Source organism: Lycium barbarum, chromosome 12, assembly GCF_019175385.1.
Source record: "Lycium barbarum isolate Lr01 chromosome 12, ASM1917538v2, whole genome shotgun sequence".
Classification (NCBI taxonomy): domain Eukaryota; kingdom Viridiplantae; phylum Streptophyta; class Magnoliopsida; order Solanales; family Solanaceae; genus Lycium; species Lycium barbarum.
In genome coordinates, this window is record NC_083348.1 from 75806518 (window position 1) to 75825096 (window position 18579).

The 18579-nt window shown below is 33.8% G+C and overlaps 1 protein-coding gene and 1 pseudogene across 1 annotated transcript; one reads left to right on the forward strand and one right to left on the reverse strand.

Annotated features, from left to right (window-relative positions):
- Positions 1-4504: 4504 nt before the first annotated feature.
- LOC132624457 (L-ascorbate oxidase homolog) lies at positions 4505-8455 on the reverse strand (annotated as a pseudogene).
- Positions 8456-17142: 8687 nt separating this feature from the next.
- On the forward strand, positions 17143-18515 carry LOC132624458 (uncharacterized). The gene is made up of 2 exons (XM_060339236.1): positions 17143-17771; positions 17876-18515. The coding sequence occupies exons 1-2, from the start codon at positions 17143-17145 to the stop codon at positions 18513-18515; spliced, it is 1269 nt and encodes a 422-aa protein (XP_060195219.1).
- Positions 18516-18579: the final 64 nt, after the last annotated feature.

Genomic DNA, 18579 nt, shown 5'->3' on the forward strand with positions numbered 1-18579 from the left:
ACATTAGCTGTAATTGCAACAAATAATATCTAATTCAAACCTTGATGATGACAATATTTTATATTTTGAGCTTGGAAACTTTTTGAGTGAGCCAACGAAGTCAAAGTATTTGGTCCCTTCTCTCAAATGAAGCATCAGATTTTGGAGAATTTGTCATATTTTAATTCTTGAACCCTATTTTTGTAACTATCTTTGATCCTTTAGAGGTCTTAGACATGCATAGTAAAAGAAGGAGCAGGGTAGTTTAGCAAAATGTTGCATAAACTATCACCTCATCTTGAGTTTCATAAGCCTATCAACTTTTCCATTCCCCATCCACATACTTATTAATATTCTAGAACTTTTAAGGTTCTTATTTCAACTTTTATTATTTATATTTTTGTGACGGCACCTCAAGACAAAATTTTAATTTATATGCTTTAGAAAAGTTGCAATCTTTTTCACTTCAATCTTTTCTTGTATCAGCTCTCTCCGCCAACTTAATGGAGCTGCTAATCTTCAACCTAGAAGAAATTCAATACTACAAATATACTTCTTAAGAAAAAGAAAAGGCTATCAGAAACTTTCACCTTTACGATGTTTAAGTGTTTGAATGTAGTTTTAAGGATATTTAGAAGTACTTTGAATTTGATAGTGAATGTGTTGTAATGTTGCATTGTTGATGAATTGGATATGTTGCAGAATAATGTTGATTTGGTTGAATTGGCAGGTAGGTTGCTGTAAAAGCAGCGAAATGTTGATATTTTGTTCCCAGATTTTCGACCACACGAGGTCGAAATTCAGCCCAGATATTGCTAAATTCAACCTCACCAGGTCTAAAATGTACCTCCACATTAAAATTTCAACCACAAGAGGTCGAAATTTAGCAACAATGTTGCCATATTTCGACCACATGTGGTCGAAATTCTGGGCAACATATTAAATTCTGACCTCTTGTGGTCGAAATTTAAAAATGCTGTCCAGGATTTCGACCACACGTGGTCGAAAAATTAAATTAAATTTTAAAAAATCCAATTTTTTCGACCACATGAGGTTGAAAATATTATTTAATATTTAAATATAAATTATTTTTTCGACCTCGTGCGGTCGAATTTTTTTAATAATATTTAAATAAAATATGCAGTTTTCGACCACACAAGGTCGAAAACTGTTATTGCGTAAAAAAAAAAAAAATCGACCTCGTGTGGTCGAAAAATTTCGACCACATGAGATCGAAAAAAATTTCACCCTATCAATTAGCGATCAGTCCTTGAGGTCGAAAATTTTGGTCGGTTTTCCATGTTTTTTTAGTAGTGACGTGTGTTTCTCTTTCTCTAAGGCAAGTGAGACTCTAGATATCAGAATGCTAAAGTCGAAGTAAAATGAAACAAAAAACATATAATAGTTGATGGAGATTAAAACGCTAATTATGAAACCTGATTAGTACAGGATAATCTTCCAATCAAAGCTGACTATCAATGTAAGAGCCTGTTTGGATGGGCTTATACTTATAAGTTAAAAACAGCTTATAAGCTAAAAAAAAATAAGTTGGGGTAGTCTAACTTTTTTTTTTTTGGCTTATAAAATGTTTTCAGCTTATAAGCTGCTTTAGATAAGCTAAGTCAAATGGACCCAATTATTTTTTTGAGCTTATTTTAAGCACAAAATGACTTTAAGCTGGCCAGCCAACTCAAAAAAGCTGAAAACAGCTTATAAGCAACTTATAAGCCAATCCAAACGGGCTCTAAGATGATCTTTTATGCTTTTTATTTAGCCGAGGGTCTTTCAGAAACAGCAGTCCTACCTTGGTAGGAGTAAGGTGTGCGTACACTCTACCTTCCCCAAACCTCACGTTGTGGGATTTCACTGGGTTGTTGTTGTATTACTCTTCCATGACATTAAATCAGATTGACGAACGCCAAAAGCAATAAGATGAATATATGACCTTCTGCTTCAGAAAACATAGCATAATGCATCTAAAACTAAAGAGACAAAAACACTGCAACTACAAGCTATAGCCATTCCTTGAAGAACTCGAGAAAATAACATTCGGAATATGGGTTAAAATATACCCAAATCTAACACGGAATTTGCAAAAAACTTTTCGTCTAAGAAAAGGTGTTCTAAAGGAATTTATCCAATGGACCTATGAGTATTAACTTACAACAATTTCTTGTTCCTTTCCAAGCTCGCTTAAATTAATGAAGACAGTAAACAAATTATTACTTTTATTGTTGGCTAACCCATCTTCTATTGAATTTAAGAAAATTATTCGTATCCAAGTTCTTCCATAACAAACAACGAGGCAATATTGCATACAAACACTATTATAGTAGTATTGCAACATTGGGATAACATATCAATTTTTCCAGTAAGGGTTTGAAGAAGACATGCATGACTCAATGAATAATGTCAATAGTACACTGAAAAAGAGCATATATTCTCAATCATAGAGTGAAAAACACAAATTCTAGACATGATAGCCTCAAATTTGAGGGATCTATACGTGGAACAATAGATTTTGCTACCCTGCTTATATGAAATACAAATCAGCATTCATGAAAATATTTCCTTTTTCAGAGGGAATTTTGTGCAGCTTAGCTTTTCAGTTGTACCTGCAATTAAATATAGCATAAAGGAAAAAGTTTAAAACAAGTTATTTCCAGACCGACGAGAAATATTTTAGCACAGCTGAAGGAGCATTCTTTGAAGGTGAAACTGTGAAGAAGGAAACCTAAAAGAGTATAAGAGATGAAAGAGCCTCGGATGTTTATAGACCTAGGTTTCGTGCGTCACCTAAGAGTTGGAATATAACATTATCAGCCATGCATTTGGAGAATCTGAAGAGAACTGAAAGACGATTGGTGGAAAACCTCCCTGAAATCATGAACTTACCCAGTTGAGAAGATGAAGAAGGAGTGGTTCGTCTTGATTTTTTGCAAGGACGCTTCCAGAGTTTTGATGAGCTCATATTGGATTTTGGACCCAATTGAGAAGATCAAGAGAGGCGCACAAGAGGAGGTGCTCCACCATTGTACTGTAAGATTCAATTTTTTCATAACCAGTACTCTCTCCATAAAAAAAAATAAAAATTCACTTAGCTATTTATACATTCTTTAAGAAAATACTAATTTATAGATCAAAAGTAAATAATTTGACTAAACTATCCCTAATTAAATAGGCATTGAGATTTGATCAACTATGAATAAGATTATTTTTTTTTTAATTTACTAAGTGAATTCTTTTTTTTATCCAAAAAAAAATAAAAAATAAGTGGACTTTTTTTATAATCAGAAGGGAGTAATAGAATTTTTTTTTATACAACCCATGCCCATTATGGTGTGGGGCTAATTATTAACGTCATGTTAAGGTTTGCTCCACCATTGTACTGTAAGATTCCAAACTGATTATATGATATCATGATTGAGGCAACCTGATAATCATGTTAGATCAAGGAAAACGATTGGCGAGGTTATAAAGAAAAGACGCGTCACTTTATGACACATTCCACGACACAAGGAGAGAAAGTGAAGTATTATAAAGTAAGAGCACAATTAAGTTCACGTAAAGAATGAATATTACTATCTCCTTACCATTAATGAGGAAGATGAAGAAAGTAAAGAATGAAATAAATATTGCTAATAATTCAACAAATTTACACCTACAATAACTATGGGTAGATGGAAGAGTTATCTACATTCACGTTCAATGTACTAAGAAATAATTATTTATTCAACCTTTTTGTAATTAAAATATTATTATTTAATTAAATTTTTATTTGGTGTAGGGGTAAAATCGTAATCCAATTTTAAAAGTAGGAGCTTCCCACTTTTAGTGTAATATGATATGATCATCCCAGTTAAATAACTATCAACTGCGTTAAATGTGTTCTCTTTTTCCGTTTGTCTTGTTTTTTCTTTTTGTGGTTTGTGCAAGCTATTTCCAGGTTGATTTCGTCAGAATAATACTTGCTTATGTGTATTTCAAGTTTTAAAAGTCTTATTCATGAAAATTACAGTAGATCGGTGAATATTAATTAACTATAATAGGAGTTGTTCAAAAGAGGCTAGTAAATCCTTTGTTTTAGGGTCTAAAAATTTGAGACTCCAATTTATTTTATTTTTTCAATTAATAATGAATTTTATGACTTTATTTTTGCTTAAATAATATTGAAATTTGTAAAAATAATTATATTAAGAAATGCATACTTTTTATTGGCGAAATATTTTAGAATTTTAAATTAAACTACTCACATCTTAATATTAGTAAATAGGATTTTATACAACAACATAAAATGAATTGTATTGGAGACACATGACTAATATCTTTTAACTTGAATTAGTCCTTACTAATATAAATAATAGCAATAATATTACTATAGGGGAATGGATTTTATGTTAAAAGACCAATCAAACTAGAAGTGGTAACCTAATAATGGCATTAATAAGCTATTACTTAATCCTAACCTTCCTATCTGAGAATCATACGTAAATCAAGTTTTTCTCTATTCCATTCGTAGCTTAGCTTAAAAACGGCTTGTGTTGTCGCCAGCCACCTTGCGACATAAAATAGCGTTAACTGGAATCGGTAATTCATCTCGGTAAATGGTTGATGTCGTGTTAACTCTCATGTATAACTACTGTCCGAGATACCATCAAGCCCAAAACTCAGATCTTAGGTTCCACGTTCCCACATTGTCCAATCCAATGTATATTGTTGTCCATGACCTCGAATGCACCGGAGTTGTGCAACGTGAAACTGCATCGCGAAGATTATATTGGTTTCTGCTTGTAAGAATTCATCATCCTCCGTCCATACCTACTACCTAGAAGACGTAGATGGCAATATGCCAACGATCCTCTTTTTGTTCTCGAATACAATTCCAATGAATGTCCTGTAGTCAATTTGCAAAACAAATGTGTCGAGGTGAATTCCTGCATCGGGCGGGGCATCAAGTATGTTTCTGGGGCGGAATCCACCAATCTTGAAGTAGTAAGAAAGCTAGAGAGGAGTATTAGTGGGCACAAAGTACATGTTCTTGATAGCATATCTTTGCTCACCATTCACCGGACTAACAGAGTTTGCAAGTCTGATAGTTCTAGTTGTATTGATCACCGTAATGATATGCATCTTGTGGGTTAGGCCTAAGTCCATTAGCTATCAAGTTGGTCCTGATAGAACAGACTTGGTAAAGGGACCAACCAACTTTGATGGTTGGACCACTGGGGAGCAGGCTAGAGATTGAGCTGTTAGAGTTACTCTAGTGAAGTACACCAGTGGTAGTAAGAAACTTAGATGTGAAACAAAACGAAACCACTATGTAGTAATCCCTGGGAGCTTTGTCAACCGTGATTAGGACAGAGTAGGATTGTCCAACATGAACATCAAGTGAGGAATATGTCTTTTGCATTGTGTGTGTACCCTCTACTTCCACCAATGTCATGTTGTGACCTTGGATCCGAAAGTTGAGTGAGTTTTCCAATCCAACATTAGATATCCTCACTCTATAATTTTTTCCTTGATCAACTGTGAAGAAAGCATCATTGGGGCCACAATCATTAATAAGAATGACATCAGGAAAAGGCAACTTGTGGCCTCTGTCAAGAATAGCTCTAAGGTTCGTGTGATTCCTCTTGTATTAATATCCAATTTGAAATCGCCAGAATAAGCAGGGAGGGGAACAGGGACAAAAGATCCTGATGCTACCAAAATCGTCTGTAGCTTTGTGGAATCCAAGAGAAGGGAAGTAGTAAAAGCTTCCTATTTGATTCTTCATTTTCAAAGTGTATGTGAAATTCTTCCTTGGTGGTATTGGACGCATTGTACCCCAAACTCCGTCTTTGAATGAGTTTATATACTCCATTCTAAGAAATAAAAAAGGCTCATCCAAGCTGTTGAAGACATTGATAATAACATTGTCATCGGTGACAGAGATAATGTCAGGACTAGGGAATTGCTCATTGATCAGAATTCACCGTTGGGGACACCTAAAGGAGAAATGGTGCCATAAGTAACATTCCATTCAAAATATCTGTAAGGACTCTCTGCAACTACTTTGTTCACAACTAGTAGTGCAAACACATGACTAATATCTTATTAACTTAAATTAATCCTTACTATATAAATAATAGCAATAATATTACTATGTGATTTTAAATAAGTTATGTTTTGTAAGGATATTATATTTTAAACAAGAAGTATGAAAAAAAATATATATAAGTAGTAGCATTCACTAAAACAAAAGGCGTTGATCAGGTCTTCTAAGGCTCCCATTCTTTTACATGTCAAAAGAAAAGATTTTTTTTTTCATCCAAAAAAAGAGAAGAAACAAGAAGATTTTAAAAGCATACAAAAATGTAAACAGAACAGTTTCTTTTTTAAATAAAATGGAAAAAATCAATGTGAAATTTTATCAGGAGGATGAACAAACAAATATGAGCACGATGAATACCTGGTAAAGTCTTTATATAATTGTACCATACAATGTAGTTCAATCGTAGAAATTTGGATAATTTATTCAAAAGGTCCAAAAGATTAGTTCGTAATTGATGGAACTTCAAAACCTGTAAATGGTAAGTTGAGTATCTTCTTTCCATATATATTTTTATTTCGTACTAAGTGAAATACAAGAATCAAAACCAAAAAAAGCGAGAAAAGCCAAGAGGCAATTTAAAAAAATTATGTACATATGTTTATGCTGGACTTATCTAACTACACTCACTGTGTGATTAATCATTAGCTTAGTATAATATAATATGTTCTGGACAAAAGATAACTCCCTATTTTAAATCGGCAGGCTTTAGATTTTTGAAAAGATTGTCTATAAGGATCTAGTTTAGAGCAGCCTTGAGTAATACTTTTTGCTTGATTATTCTCCAAAAACAAACATTCTCTCTCTTTTTTCGTTAGAGATTGAAGTAGCCAGCTGATGGGCTAAATTAGTACAAAATAGATTTAACATAGCATAATATTATCCACTTTGAGATAAATTCAAACAATTTTTTAAGGGAAACTTACATAAATATATTCTTCGATCAACTAATTTATCGATATGGCCGAAGTATACACTACCTATAATCTTAGTTTGTATATGTTCTGTATAGTGTACGTAATACTATATGTATATTTGATATAAAATATATAGTATCTGTGCACTGTGTTCATATTTTGTAAAATAGATAGTTGAATGGTACTTCGCAATAATTTTTCTTTTTTAAAAAGGTCTCGTGCCATTAAAAGTATAGAATGCTTATAAATAGTTTTTTTCTACTTTTCATGTAGTACTATGTCCATGTTTCATAGGCTAATTTAGAGATAAACTTTGTGTCAATGCTACAGGTAAAGGTAATAAATTAGCTCATAAGCAAGTAATGACAATAATTCGTGTCTCATGCCATAACTTAGCCATTTTCATACTCGTCCCGTCAAAACTTTAACTTTAATACCAACTGTTAGGCTTAAACCAATTCAAAGATACTCTTAACATGGTGTAATATTATAACATTGGACAGAGCACGTAGGGGTTTCTTCTGCAAGGTCTCACACCATTAAAAGTATTTACCTTATAATAAGTTAAAAAAATTCTACTTTTCATGTGCAACTTTGTTCACTCACACCCAACACAATCAGTGTCACTAGCTATTTGCATTCCTTTCATTTATTCTTTTTCCTGTTGCGTTGAGTTCTCGTGGTTGAAGAAATTAAAGAGTACAATTTTAATTTTAAGAGTAGACGTTGTATTTTAGGGATATATTTTTCTTTTAGCTGCTCTGCACTGCATGGAAGAATTACTTACCTAAAGATAATTTTTATGAAAATGCCTTTATTTGCAATAAATTATCTCATGTATGGAATAAACTGCAATCATAAAACGAATAAAAGACGCTATTTTATTTATCAAGATTGTGGGCGCGATTTTATGTATTCCTTTGATTCTTCTTTCTTAAATTTTCTTTGTGATTCAAGATGTTGCGGACTTCCTTGAAATGTATTTGATTGTCAAGAACATCGGACAACGCTTAGACATTTCGAGTTGATCTTGAGGAAGAACGCCTCTTGACCACCATGTCTTTGAGAAAGACAATATTTGATGTCTTATCTCTTTGTGAATACCAGAGAGTTTATGGGATATTCAAGATGCCTCTTCAAGGGATTTTTTTTTTTTTTATAGGCTTGAGATAGGGTTTAAGGTAGAGCAGTATCTAAAACTCTCATAGACCTTAAAGTTTGAAGAAAATAGATTGGGCTCGTCTTATAGAGACCCATCTTAATTCCAATAGAATTCCAATGTTTATAGCCTTATATATGGGGAAATAACTCATATATACAGTCCACTACATCTAGGAACACCACTAATGGAACAACTCGCATTTTCCATCAGCTATGAAACAAGAAAAAACTCAACTGGAATTTTCATTGAATAAACACAACATAGACAAGGAATTAAAAAAAAAATGAAAAGAAAAAACATAACCATTAAATCTAATGTTAATTTAGTGGGAAAACAAATCTATTGGGAAATAGAAGAGAGTTCAACCTTTAAGTCTAATTAATTATTTTGATTTCAGAAAGATAAAATGAATAATGACGAAAATGACTATTAAAGTTCTTGAAAGTTTGATGAGTATTACTTTTTAGGGAACTTGTATTATTGTAAAAAGTTACACTGAACAAATAGTACAAATAAATTCAACAGTTAACTTCTGTTTATTTTTGGCATCCAATTTTGACCCTCCTTTCTTTCAATTTATTTCTTCAAGCTTCTAAATTAGTAATAAATCAAATATTGTATCGTCGCTACTATTACTAACTCAATTACTATTAATATTATTCTCATTACTATTATTATTACTATTAGTGTTATTAATATTATCATTTTGCTTTCTTTTTTCATTTTTATCATCTTTAAGGCTTCTCATGATTCAATTCTAGTCTTACACTTTATAAATAGCTACTATAATATATTTACTCTAGTGTTTTAATTTCGCATAACTTTGGAATATGTCATAATTTATTTAAGTGCTAGCAACTATAATTTTGTAAGGTATATTAAATAATTAGTTACTTAACATTAATATGTTTATATTACATGGTATTATATAATATGGCTAAAAGAATATGTTTTGTTCAACTATGAAGCTCAAAGAAATTCAAAAGAAGAAAGAAGGCTAACAACTTCAGCCAAATTAAAGCCTAAGCATGACAGCTCAAATGACCTAAGTCCTCCATTTCACCAGCCCAAATTCGTCTAAGCCCATTTATCAAATTAATCCCAATAGTTCTAGCAGCCCACATCATATCTTAAACTCAAACCTAGGTTTTTCTCAAACTTTCCACAACAACGGCGCCCTTTTCCAGCTTTCCTCTTTTAAACAAAATTTTAAAGCTTCATCACTATTGACAGAGCTTGCTACTCCATTTTAGTGCAAGGTCCATATCTTTTCCAGATGCTCCTTCTTGCTTATTCGCTTAGCATCCTTCTAGTAAAAAAGATTTGGTGAAAAAAGGCAAATACTGCTAAGAGCCAAAAATGCTTTTTCAGAACATCTGATTTTCGAGAAATAGAGAGGGTCTCAGAGGTCAAACTTTTTTCAAACGGCTCTTTCAGAAGCCAACTCGTGATCTCTTATTATTTTGAAATCAAATTCCCGCCAATGGAACCCGAGTTCGTCATTTTAAATATTAGATTTTGTACTCATTTTGAGACAAGCTTTTCCGCTGCACAACACTCCTTGGCCGCAGTTTCTACCCCTCCAAACTTCCAAAATACTTTTTGTTTCTTACTTGGCCTTCAAAAGTACAAACTTTAAGTTATTCTCCATTGCTATGTTTTTTTTCCCTCCTCAAATCTCCGTCCCCTTCAATCTTCAGCAGGGATATCTTTTGATTTATTGTGTCGTCTTGTTTGTGAGGGAGGTCAGAGTCCGTCGAATCTAAGGCCTCGCACCCCAGTTTCACTGCACCCAAAAAAGGTCAGTCTTTTTCTTTTTAATCTGGTTAGCTTAGTTCGTGGCCAAAATATAAATATGAATGTAGTTTGGTTTTTTTTTTTTTTTTTTTTGCATTGTTAGTAAGTATTCTTGATGTCTGAAAGCCTTTATTTGATTTTTGTTAGAAAATGTCATTCTCGTGTATGTGATTAGAAGGGAAAATACATTAAAAAAAAAAAACCCCAACGTATACTCGGATTAATTATGACGCACCCAACCTTTGTGGGCGACCTATAACCCCCTGGCCTTATTTTTTCTGTATTTTTGTACCTTTTTGGCTGACATGACACCAAAAAAAATTGATGCCCAGTTGTACAGTGGAGAGTGTTGCACACTCTCTGCCACATTGGTGCCACGTCACTGCCACTTTTCCTTTCTTTTTTTCATTTGATTTTTCTTTTATTAATTATATTTACACTAATTAACCTCTAATTAACCATTAAACCATTAATTTTGTCTTCTTCATTACTAAACCCTTCTCCTTCTCCTTCATTTCAAGAAATCCATCAACCCATTTTCTTCCTCCATTAACACACACATTCAATTTAATCATCAATCATAAAGAGCTTATTTTCAACCCATTTTCTTCAATCCATTTTTTCCTCCATTAACACACACATTCAATTTCATCATAAACCCCCATTCTTCTTCTTCATTTCAGCCCCCCCCCCCCCCCCAACCAAACTCGAGATTGTACAATTTCTTCATTTTCCTGTTGTTGTTGTTGCTGCTGCCCCCCCCCCCCCAACCCGCTGCTCTTGCCCCACCCATTTGAAGAAATTGTCATTGACACCCATCTGAAAAAATTGTCATTTGAAGGACAAACTGTGCAATTTCTTCCTTTCTGGGCTATGTTCAATCATGGACGGAAATTTAACAAATTTGCACATCTCATAGTCAATGTTACCTCTGTGGTGACAATGTTTTTTGTTTTTGTTTTAAAGTGCCCTGAAGTGGACTGATAGCTATATGGCACAATTTGTGAACTAATGATTAGTTAATGAAACAGAAATTTCAAATTCTTGTGAATCCTGTGACCTATTTTTTGGGTAGACAAGCATGCTAAACTGTCATAAATTTGAAATCTTTTGTTATGTCTTTATTAGACGAAACCAGATTGAGCTAAGTGTTGTTTGCTCCTGGAATTTTGGGTTCAGCTAGAAATCCTTTAGTGGACAATTATGCTAAGATTTCTTATATTATGGGTGTGGTGGCGGCGGCGGCGGTGGTGGGGGTGGTTGAGGAGAAAAAAGAAGAAAGAGAAAAAGGAGAAAGAAGAAGAAAGAGAAAAATAAATTGCAATTAGTCGCTTTAACAATTGAAATGTGGAAGAAAGGGAGAGTGGGGGTGGGTGAGAGGATAAAATATAAATAAATTTTTAAAAATTAATTTTTATTAAAATATAAAAACTATTTTTACTGCTTTCACTCGCTATTAATTTTTTTTTGGTGCCACATCAGCCAAAAAAAGTACAAAAATACAGAAAAAATAAGGCCAGGGGGGTAATAGGTCGCCCGCAAAGGTTGGGTGCGTCTTAATTTTGACTAGAATTATGCCGAACTTATTATTCATCTTTTTACTACCTTGTTAGATAAAATGTGGAATATTCTTAGGTATGTTCAAGATATTAATATATGAATTTCTTTTATGTGCTTACTACTTCACATAGTTGAACATGGATTTCGTGTTATCTTGTTGTCTTCTAATATTGAGGTAGTAAATTCTTTTATAATGTCACAGAAACTTTTATTGGTTTGTAGCTTGTGCCTTTTCTTATTCACATCTGAAAAATAGTGAACTTTGAGTTTAAAAAAAAAAAAAAAAGGAAATCTGATTATACCCCTGTGTACTTAAAAATGCTTGGGTATTAAGTAGTCTTTACATTTTGATTGACATCCCTACTTTTAAAATTCTCTCGTCATGAATCTGTTTAAAGCTAAAGTGTCATCGTATGTTCATGTACTGCACCTTACTATCTGTTTACATTCGTAATAAAGAGCATGAATATAAAATGTTGTTTTGTTCAAATACCCTGTCTTGTGGCATTTTTGTAAGTGGTATATATGCACATGAAATGAGCTTGTTAATATTAGTGTAGCTGATTCTGAGACTTGATTTTACGTTTTCTTTACTCAGTGTTTAAAAAAAATGTTACTGTCAAATTGCTTAAGAGTTTGTTGAGTCAAATGTTACTGATATGTATATTCCACATATTATCAATCATGACTTCTTGCTAATTCTTTATTTCCCCTTCTTTTACATGTACACTTTGGAGCAAATACAGTTTTAATTCGGGACTCTCGCAAAATTGGAAGTCTCAAGACGAGATTCTATATACCCGTGCTAGGAATCATCATACATCATCTTCCTTAGAATTAACCGCATAGCGAGAAAACGAGCGCAACATTTGGGGCGCTTATGGCGTCTTTTCTTTTTACTCCGTCATCCTATCTTTTATGATTGTTGACTTATTTGTGTGAGCGTGGTATCTATCTTAAGTTTTGGGATTGCACGTTGAAACTTGTAGTTAACATAGCGTGAATAATGATTATTTATTTAATCTCTTAGGATTCCCACTCTAGTTATTAATAAAATATATTTATGTTACATCATAGAACATGGCATATGGGCTGCACATTTTAAATGAATCAACTGAATATGGCTGGAAGTGCATAATGGAGGAAAAATGATCTTCACAATCTGTTTTAATGCATCTTTGAAAAATAGGTTTTCAGCATTTTTTTTTATATTTGTGAATCTTCCATTCTCACCAAGTTCGTATTTTAATAAATAACATGATTTTGCTTATGGAGATACTTCTCAAATTAATATTGGCTAATTTGCATTGTTACTTATCCTAGTTGATCGCTTAATATATTTTCCTTAATCATCTAAAATCAGTTGACACTTAGCCATGATTTATTCTAAATTCTTATAAAAACATTGGCTGATCTGACACTTTCTTTTGGTTTAACTTATAATTAAAGTCTTTTTTTTTACAAACTACTGCCTTATTTAATTTAACCAGTATTCTTATATTTTTCATTTGTAACCTTAATAATATTTATAAGCTGATTTCTCGAATATTAAAACTCTATACTTGTATTTTCTTAGTCTTAATTAATTAATATATGTTTGGTTGGTTAACCGTATTTAACGGATCTTAAAGGATGCTTAAGTCCTTCCCTTTAGGATAACTAGAATCCTTACCTAGAATCACATTAGCTAAGTAGACCATTAATTGGATTTTTTTTAAAGCATTTACTTAGTTAAAATAGGTATCCTAATTCACCTTTAAAAATAATTAGGTGGCGTTACTTAGTTAAAATAGGTGTCCTAATTCACCTTTAAAAATAATTAGGTGGCGACTCCTTAAGTTAATAATATAGGAATCACCAATATGTTTTAGTTAATAATATAGGAATCACCAATATGTTATACTCTGCTTTGACACGGTTAAAATGGGGTATAACAGCTTGGCGACTCCGCTGGGGATATTAGGTTCTTAACCATAACAAACTTTGGTTAATAATTAATTTATTGGATGTTCTGGTTGCTTTTCTTTGTTGCTGCTTTTATTGTTTCTCTTATGTGCTTTTAAGTGATTTAAATTATTGCTTTAATTATTTTCTTATGTGAATGTTTCTTTGTAATAGCATGTTACCGCTTTCTTTAACTGTCATTCTGTTCATATTTCCTCCACTTCTGGAAATTCACACTATCACACGTACACGCGAGGTGTGTTTTGCGCACCTACAAATTTCTTTCAAAATCCTAAATTTTAGGAGAGTTGTCATGTGCGCGGGGTGTCTGAATTTTTCGTATGACCGCATAGCCTTCTCACTCGAGCAGTCCACTTGGGAACCTTGAGTCTAGTCAACCAAATCTTAGAAAAACCTAAGATAGAGCTAAAACAACACATTTTTCCTAAGGGCATGCATCATTAAACTTAGGAGGCTTAATATCCTTAGTATATTAAGTCCATTAGTCAACCTTATCCAATTGTCCAAGTGGGTTCACGACCCCGAGTGACGCTTATCATATTATTTGTGCATTATTTGAAGGTTGATTGTGCCAAACTATGGACCATTGTTCTGAATTAATTAAACGTTAGGAGGGCGTCGTTGACTAACCTTTTGCCATGCCTATAGCCATGGAGATCACAAGCTTTGGTAGAAAAAAAAATTTGCCCATGCACACATTATCAATGGAGGAAGAAGTTTGGATGCGACGAAGAAGTGCACTTAGATTACATAGATTATAAGATATTTTTGTTGTATTTTTCTTTCAATTGACATGTAATAAAACTTGGAGTTATTCTTGTACTTCATTTTGGGAATAGACTCGTTTAAATAATTAAAGAGTAATGAGATGACATATAATGACACATTCATCTTTCAAATCCACGCTAGGCCTACCTCTGGCATAAAGAGGCCCCTTGCATATTAAGACGCTTTATTGTTATTTAATATACTTGTGTTATAAACTTTTTAAGTGGTTTGTTTGCTTACTTGAATTTATTTGCAATATGCTCTTACTTGAATTTATTTGCGATATGCTCTTACTTGAATTTATTTGCGATATGCTTTTACTTGATATTTACTAACATTATCTTTGTTTCCCTTACTTTCAGAAAAAAAAAATTGCATTCATATTTACTTATCTCTTTATTTTGATTGAATGTTGTCTTTAATTATTTTTATAAATCATCTTCACGATTTTTTGAAATAATAATAATCAAATTATTCCGCATTTAGCTCACTTTAGCGATTCTAGAGCACCATTTAGGGTTGCTCGCTTTTCTAGTACCTAATTAGCCTTCCATTCTCCGAGCATGATCTCTTATTTTACCAAGTATGACATTTTTCATAAGTCTTAGTTGATAAAATTTATTACTTCCGCATCCATGAACTAGCCTCAAAAAATTTTCTTTTGCCGACACTTGAATTAAGTCTTATCGTTCCAACTCTTTTAATGGGAATAGTCTCTTCTAATTGTTAATCAATTTTTTTTTCTTTTTCTTCTAAATTAGTGTCAAATAATTGGTCTTGCGTCAAGTTCGAATTCTAGAGCTTTTACCTTCTCAATCTTCCAAGTCCTTCTTTTATGGGTATGATCTTTCATCTCAAATGACAGAACATTTGGTTTGTTAGTTCTGCGCCTCGTAGGATCCATTTAGCGCTTGATAGACGTCCTACTCTATAATTCTTCCTTTTTTCACCATTTATCACTTCTTAAATTGGTAGATGTCCAAATTTATTTGCGCAATCTATCAAATGGCATTTCTCGATATTTATTTGATTTTGCCCTCAAGTTGTTCAGAAACGACTTTCCAAGTACCTTACTTCTTCGGAGTCTTCACCTGTTTAATCTCGTCATTCTTATTTTGGGTCGCCGAGATTTATCTTAGCACACCCATTAATTTCAAGTTTTGACATGCAAGTCAAGGGACAATTTCATAGGTCTCCCGTCCTTGACATTTTCCAACCCGCCAATGCTAAAATAAATTTTAGAGCCGTTCGCAACTCTTGGGTATATTAAGTTCAACTCTCGTGCGCTTGATCAATCATAATTTTTCTATCTTAATCCCAAGTTTGTCTATCATATATCCCAACAGTCATCAAAATAGGTCTAAAGCCATGACCTATATTTGGCCTGTTTTAAAATAACCATTATAAGACTCGATCCATCGGTTTCTTCTTAGGAAAATTTCTAAATGCGGATTCTTAGCCTTTAATACTTTCTTGCCTCACGTTAATCATACCTACCCTACGCTTACCAAATATTTCATTTTCGTTCCAAAGGTTGACTTAAGTTGAACACCGAAGGCAACACGAGTGTCATTGTTTGAAAGACGCGATCCAAAACTATTGCATAATGGTAGGATCGTTCAGAGACCATTGGCTCACCCTCAATTTGTTTTGAATCAACTTCCAGCTGGCATGCCGATGCCAAGTTACAATCAAGCAATTTATCCGCAATGTTCCAGTCAAGTTCCTCCTCAAAGCCAAGTAATTACTAGATCAACGTTTACTGCATCAAATTTATCCTTCCCCGCATCTGATGCAAGCACTTATGATATAGCCGGACATAGCACCAATAATGGTTTCATTAAGAAAGACTGCTAGGCGTATGGTGGGACTTTAAATAATGACATAAAGTAGGATAGTTTTTGGGTAGCATCTTTTTGGGAACAATTATGTACTTTTGTAAGCTTTAATGATCAGTCTTTTTGTATGTCTTCTATTTTTTTTTTAAAATCCCTTTTTATATAAGGCGAACTACGCTTGACGTAATTCCTCGGTGGATACGTAGGCAGCCCACATAGGGACCCCGTCATATTAGAATAGAAATTTTAATATTCCATTTGCATGTAACCGGAACTACATTTGACCTGATTTCCTGTCAGATACAGGATACGTAGGCAACCTATATAAGGCTCGGTCTTATTATTATAAAATTTTAATATTTCCTAAAAGAAGGAGCATGAAACTAGGGAAAATTTTGGCATGCAATCAAGAAATCTTCATCAGAAACGTCCTAAAGACTGGGGCAAAATTTTTGGAATACGTAGGAGTTAGCAAAGGAAGAATCAACTCAGAGCTAAGCTTTGGTGTTTGATATGAGTCAGCCTTTCTTCAACCTGCATGTTCTACTCCAATGTAGTTTACTTTTCTTCGGATTCATTCTCGAGCGTTAGAGCCTACTAGCTACTGATTCATTCTCGTCCATTCATTCTACGACTTCAGTCATCTCTTCTAGTCTAGAGATCCTACTTAACTAGAACACGAATTAATCTAATTTATCACATATTTTATTATTTTGTGCATTTACTTCATATGCATATTCTCACGCACTAACACTTTATTTTGTGTAGTTTAGTTTTATTGTATTCTTTAAAGGTTGCCTAGCATTGAACACTGTTTTGGCTACGAATCTGGATAAGGACGAGACTAAAATGACAGACAAATTTGAAGGTTTCAACATTGGTATGGGATTGGTGCAAGCACAGAATGATGAAAGCAAGAAAAATGTAGTTCGAAGAAACATTTTGGTCAATTTGAGAAATACCTTCAGCCTTCTTCCTAATGCAACCTTAGCTTCCAGCTCAACCTGAAACATTTCCTTAACTATTTCTTCTAACCCAACTCCTACTTATGCTATTTCTCCACAAATGCCATCAACCTACGCTCCCAGTCAAGTAAGGATAATTCCTAATCCTCAACTTTCCATAACCGCAACTCCATTTAAGGAAAATAAGCAAAATGAGCTAGCAATATGCCCATATACAAGACCTGGAAAGCAAATCAAGTCAATTTGCCATGAAGATTTGGGAAAAGAGCTCCACGATTTGAGGAAAGCCATTAATGAAAAGTTACGTTCAAGAAATTTCCAGGGTTTGAAGTATGAAGATTTATGTGTGCATCCATATGTTGAGCTTCCGCAAGGGCACAAGATACCTAACTTTAACACTTTCAATGGTGAGGGAGACCCCGTCACTCATTTAAAGGACTACTGTAGCAGATTAATTGGCATTGGACATGATGAAACAATACGAATGAGACTATTCAGTCAAAGTTTATCAAGATTGGTACTCACTTGGTACACCAAACAAGATTTTAGCAAATGCAACGCGTGGGAAGATATGGCCCGCGGCTTTATAAAGCAATATGAGTTCAATGTTAGAGGCGATCTGCACATAGCCGATTTGCTCAAATTAAATAAAATGCTGCATGAGTCTTTCCAAGAAGATGCCATACAGTGGAGGTTAGAAGCTTCAAAATACATCCTCCATTGCCTGAGGTAGAATTGGTCTCAACCTTCATCCAAATTCAACAAGGCTTATACTATGATAAGCTGCTCGGAGCTTGTGCACGCAACTTCTATGATTTGATTGGAATTGGTAGAGAGCTAGAAAGTGGAATTCAAGAAGGACGAATTGTAGACAGCTCAGCAACTCAAGTCGTTCACCAAAACCTCCAATCTAAGATACCAGGAGATATGCAAAATGAAAAGAAGGAAAACAAATTCGGTTCCATGACTATGCATCAAGCGCAATGCCATCAAAGTCACCAAATTTTACAATCTTACGCCACTATGCAGCGTCCTCGCCAGCAGAAATCACAACATGGTTGCCAACAAGGGTATCACCAGGCACAGTTTAGCTCTCGACAACAGAAGAAGATGAAATCTTTCTCCTTCACCCCTCTCGATGAGCCATTGTCAAATATACTTGAGAGATTAAGTGCTCAGGGCATTCTACAACCAAAAAAGGGATTCATACCTAAGCATCCACTGCCAAACTTTGATTTATCTAAGAGTTGGGCTTACCGCTCAAACATTCAAGGGCATGACACTCAAGAATGTCTAGCGTTGAGATTCAAGATTCAGAGTATAATTGAAAATGGTAAGATAAAGCGGCAACAAGAGCCTCCAACCAGCAATGATAATATCACAAACACAAATGCAATTATTATTAAGGGCGATCCATCAAAATTGGCACCAAGGCCTTTGAAGAGAAAGCGTGCAACAACTCAGGAGGACTGACTAAGAAGTCATCTCGCAACTTGAGAAAATCATTCTCCACCTGCCTGCCTTTATGAAGTAGCTA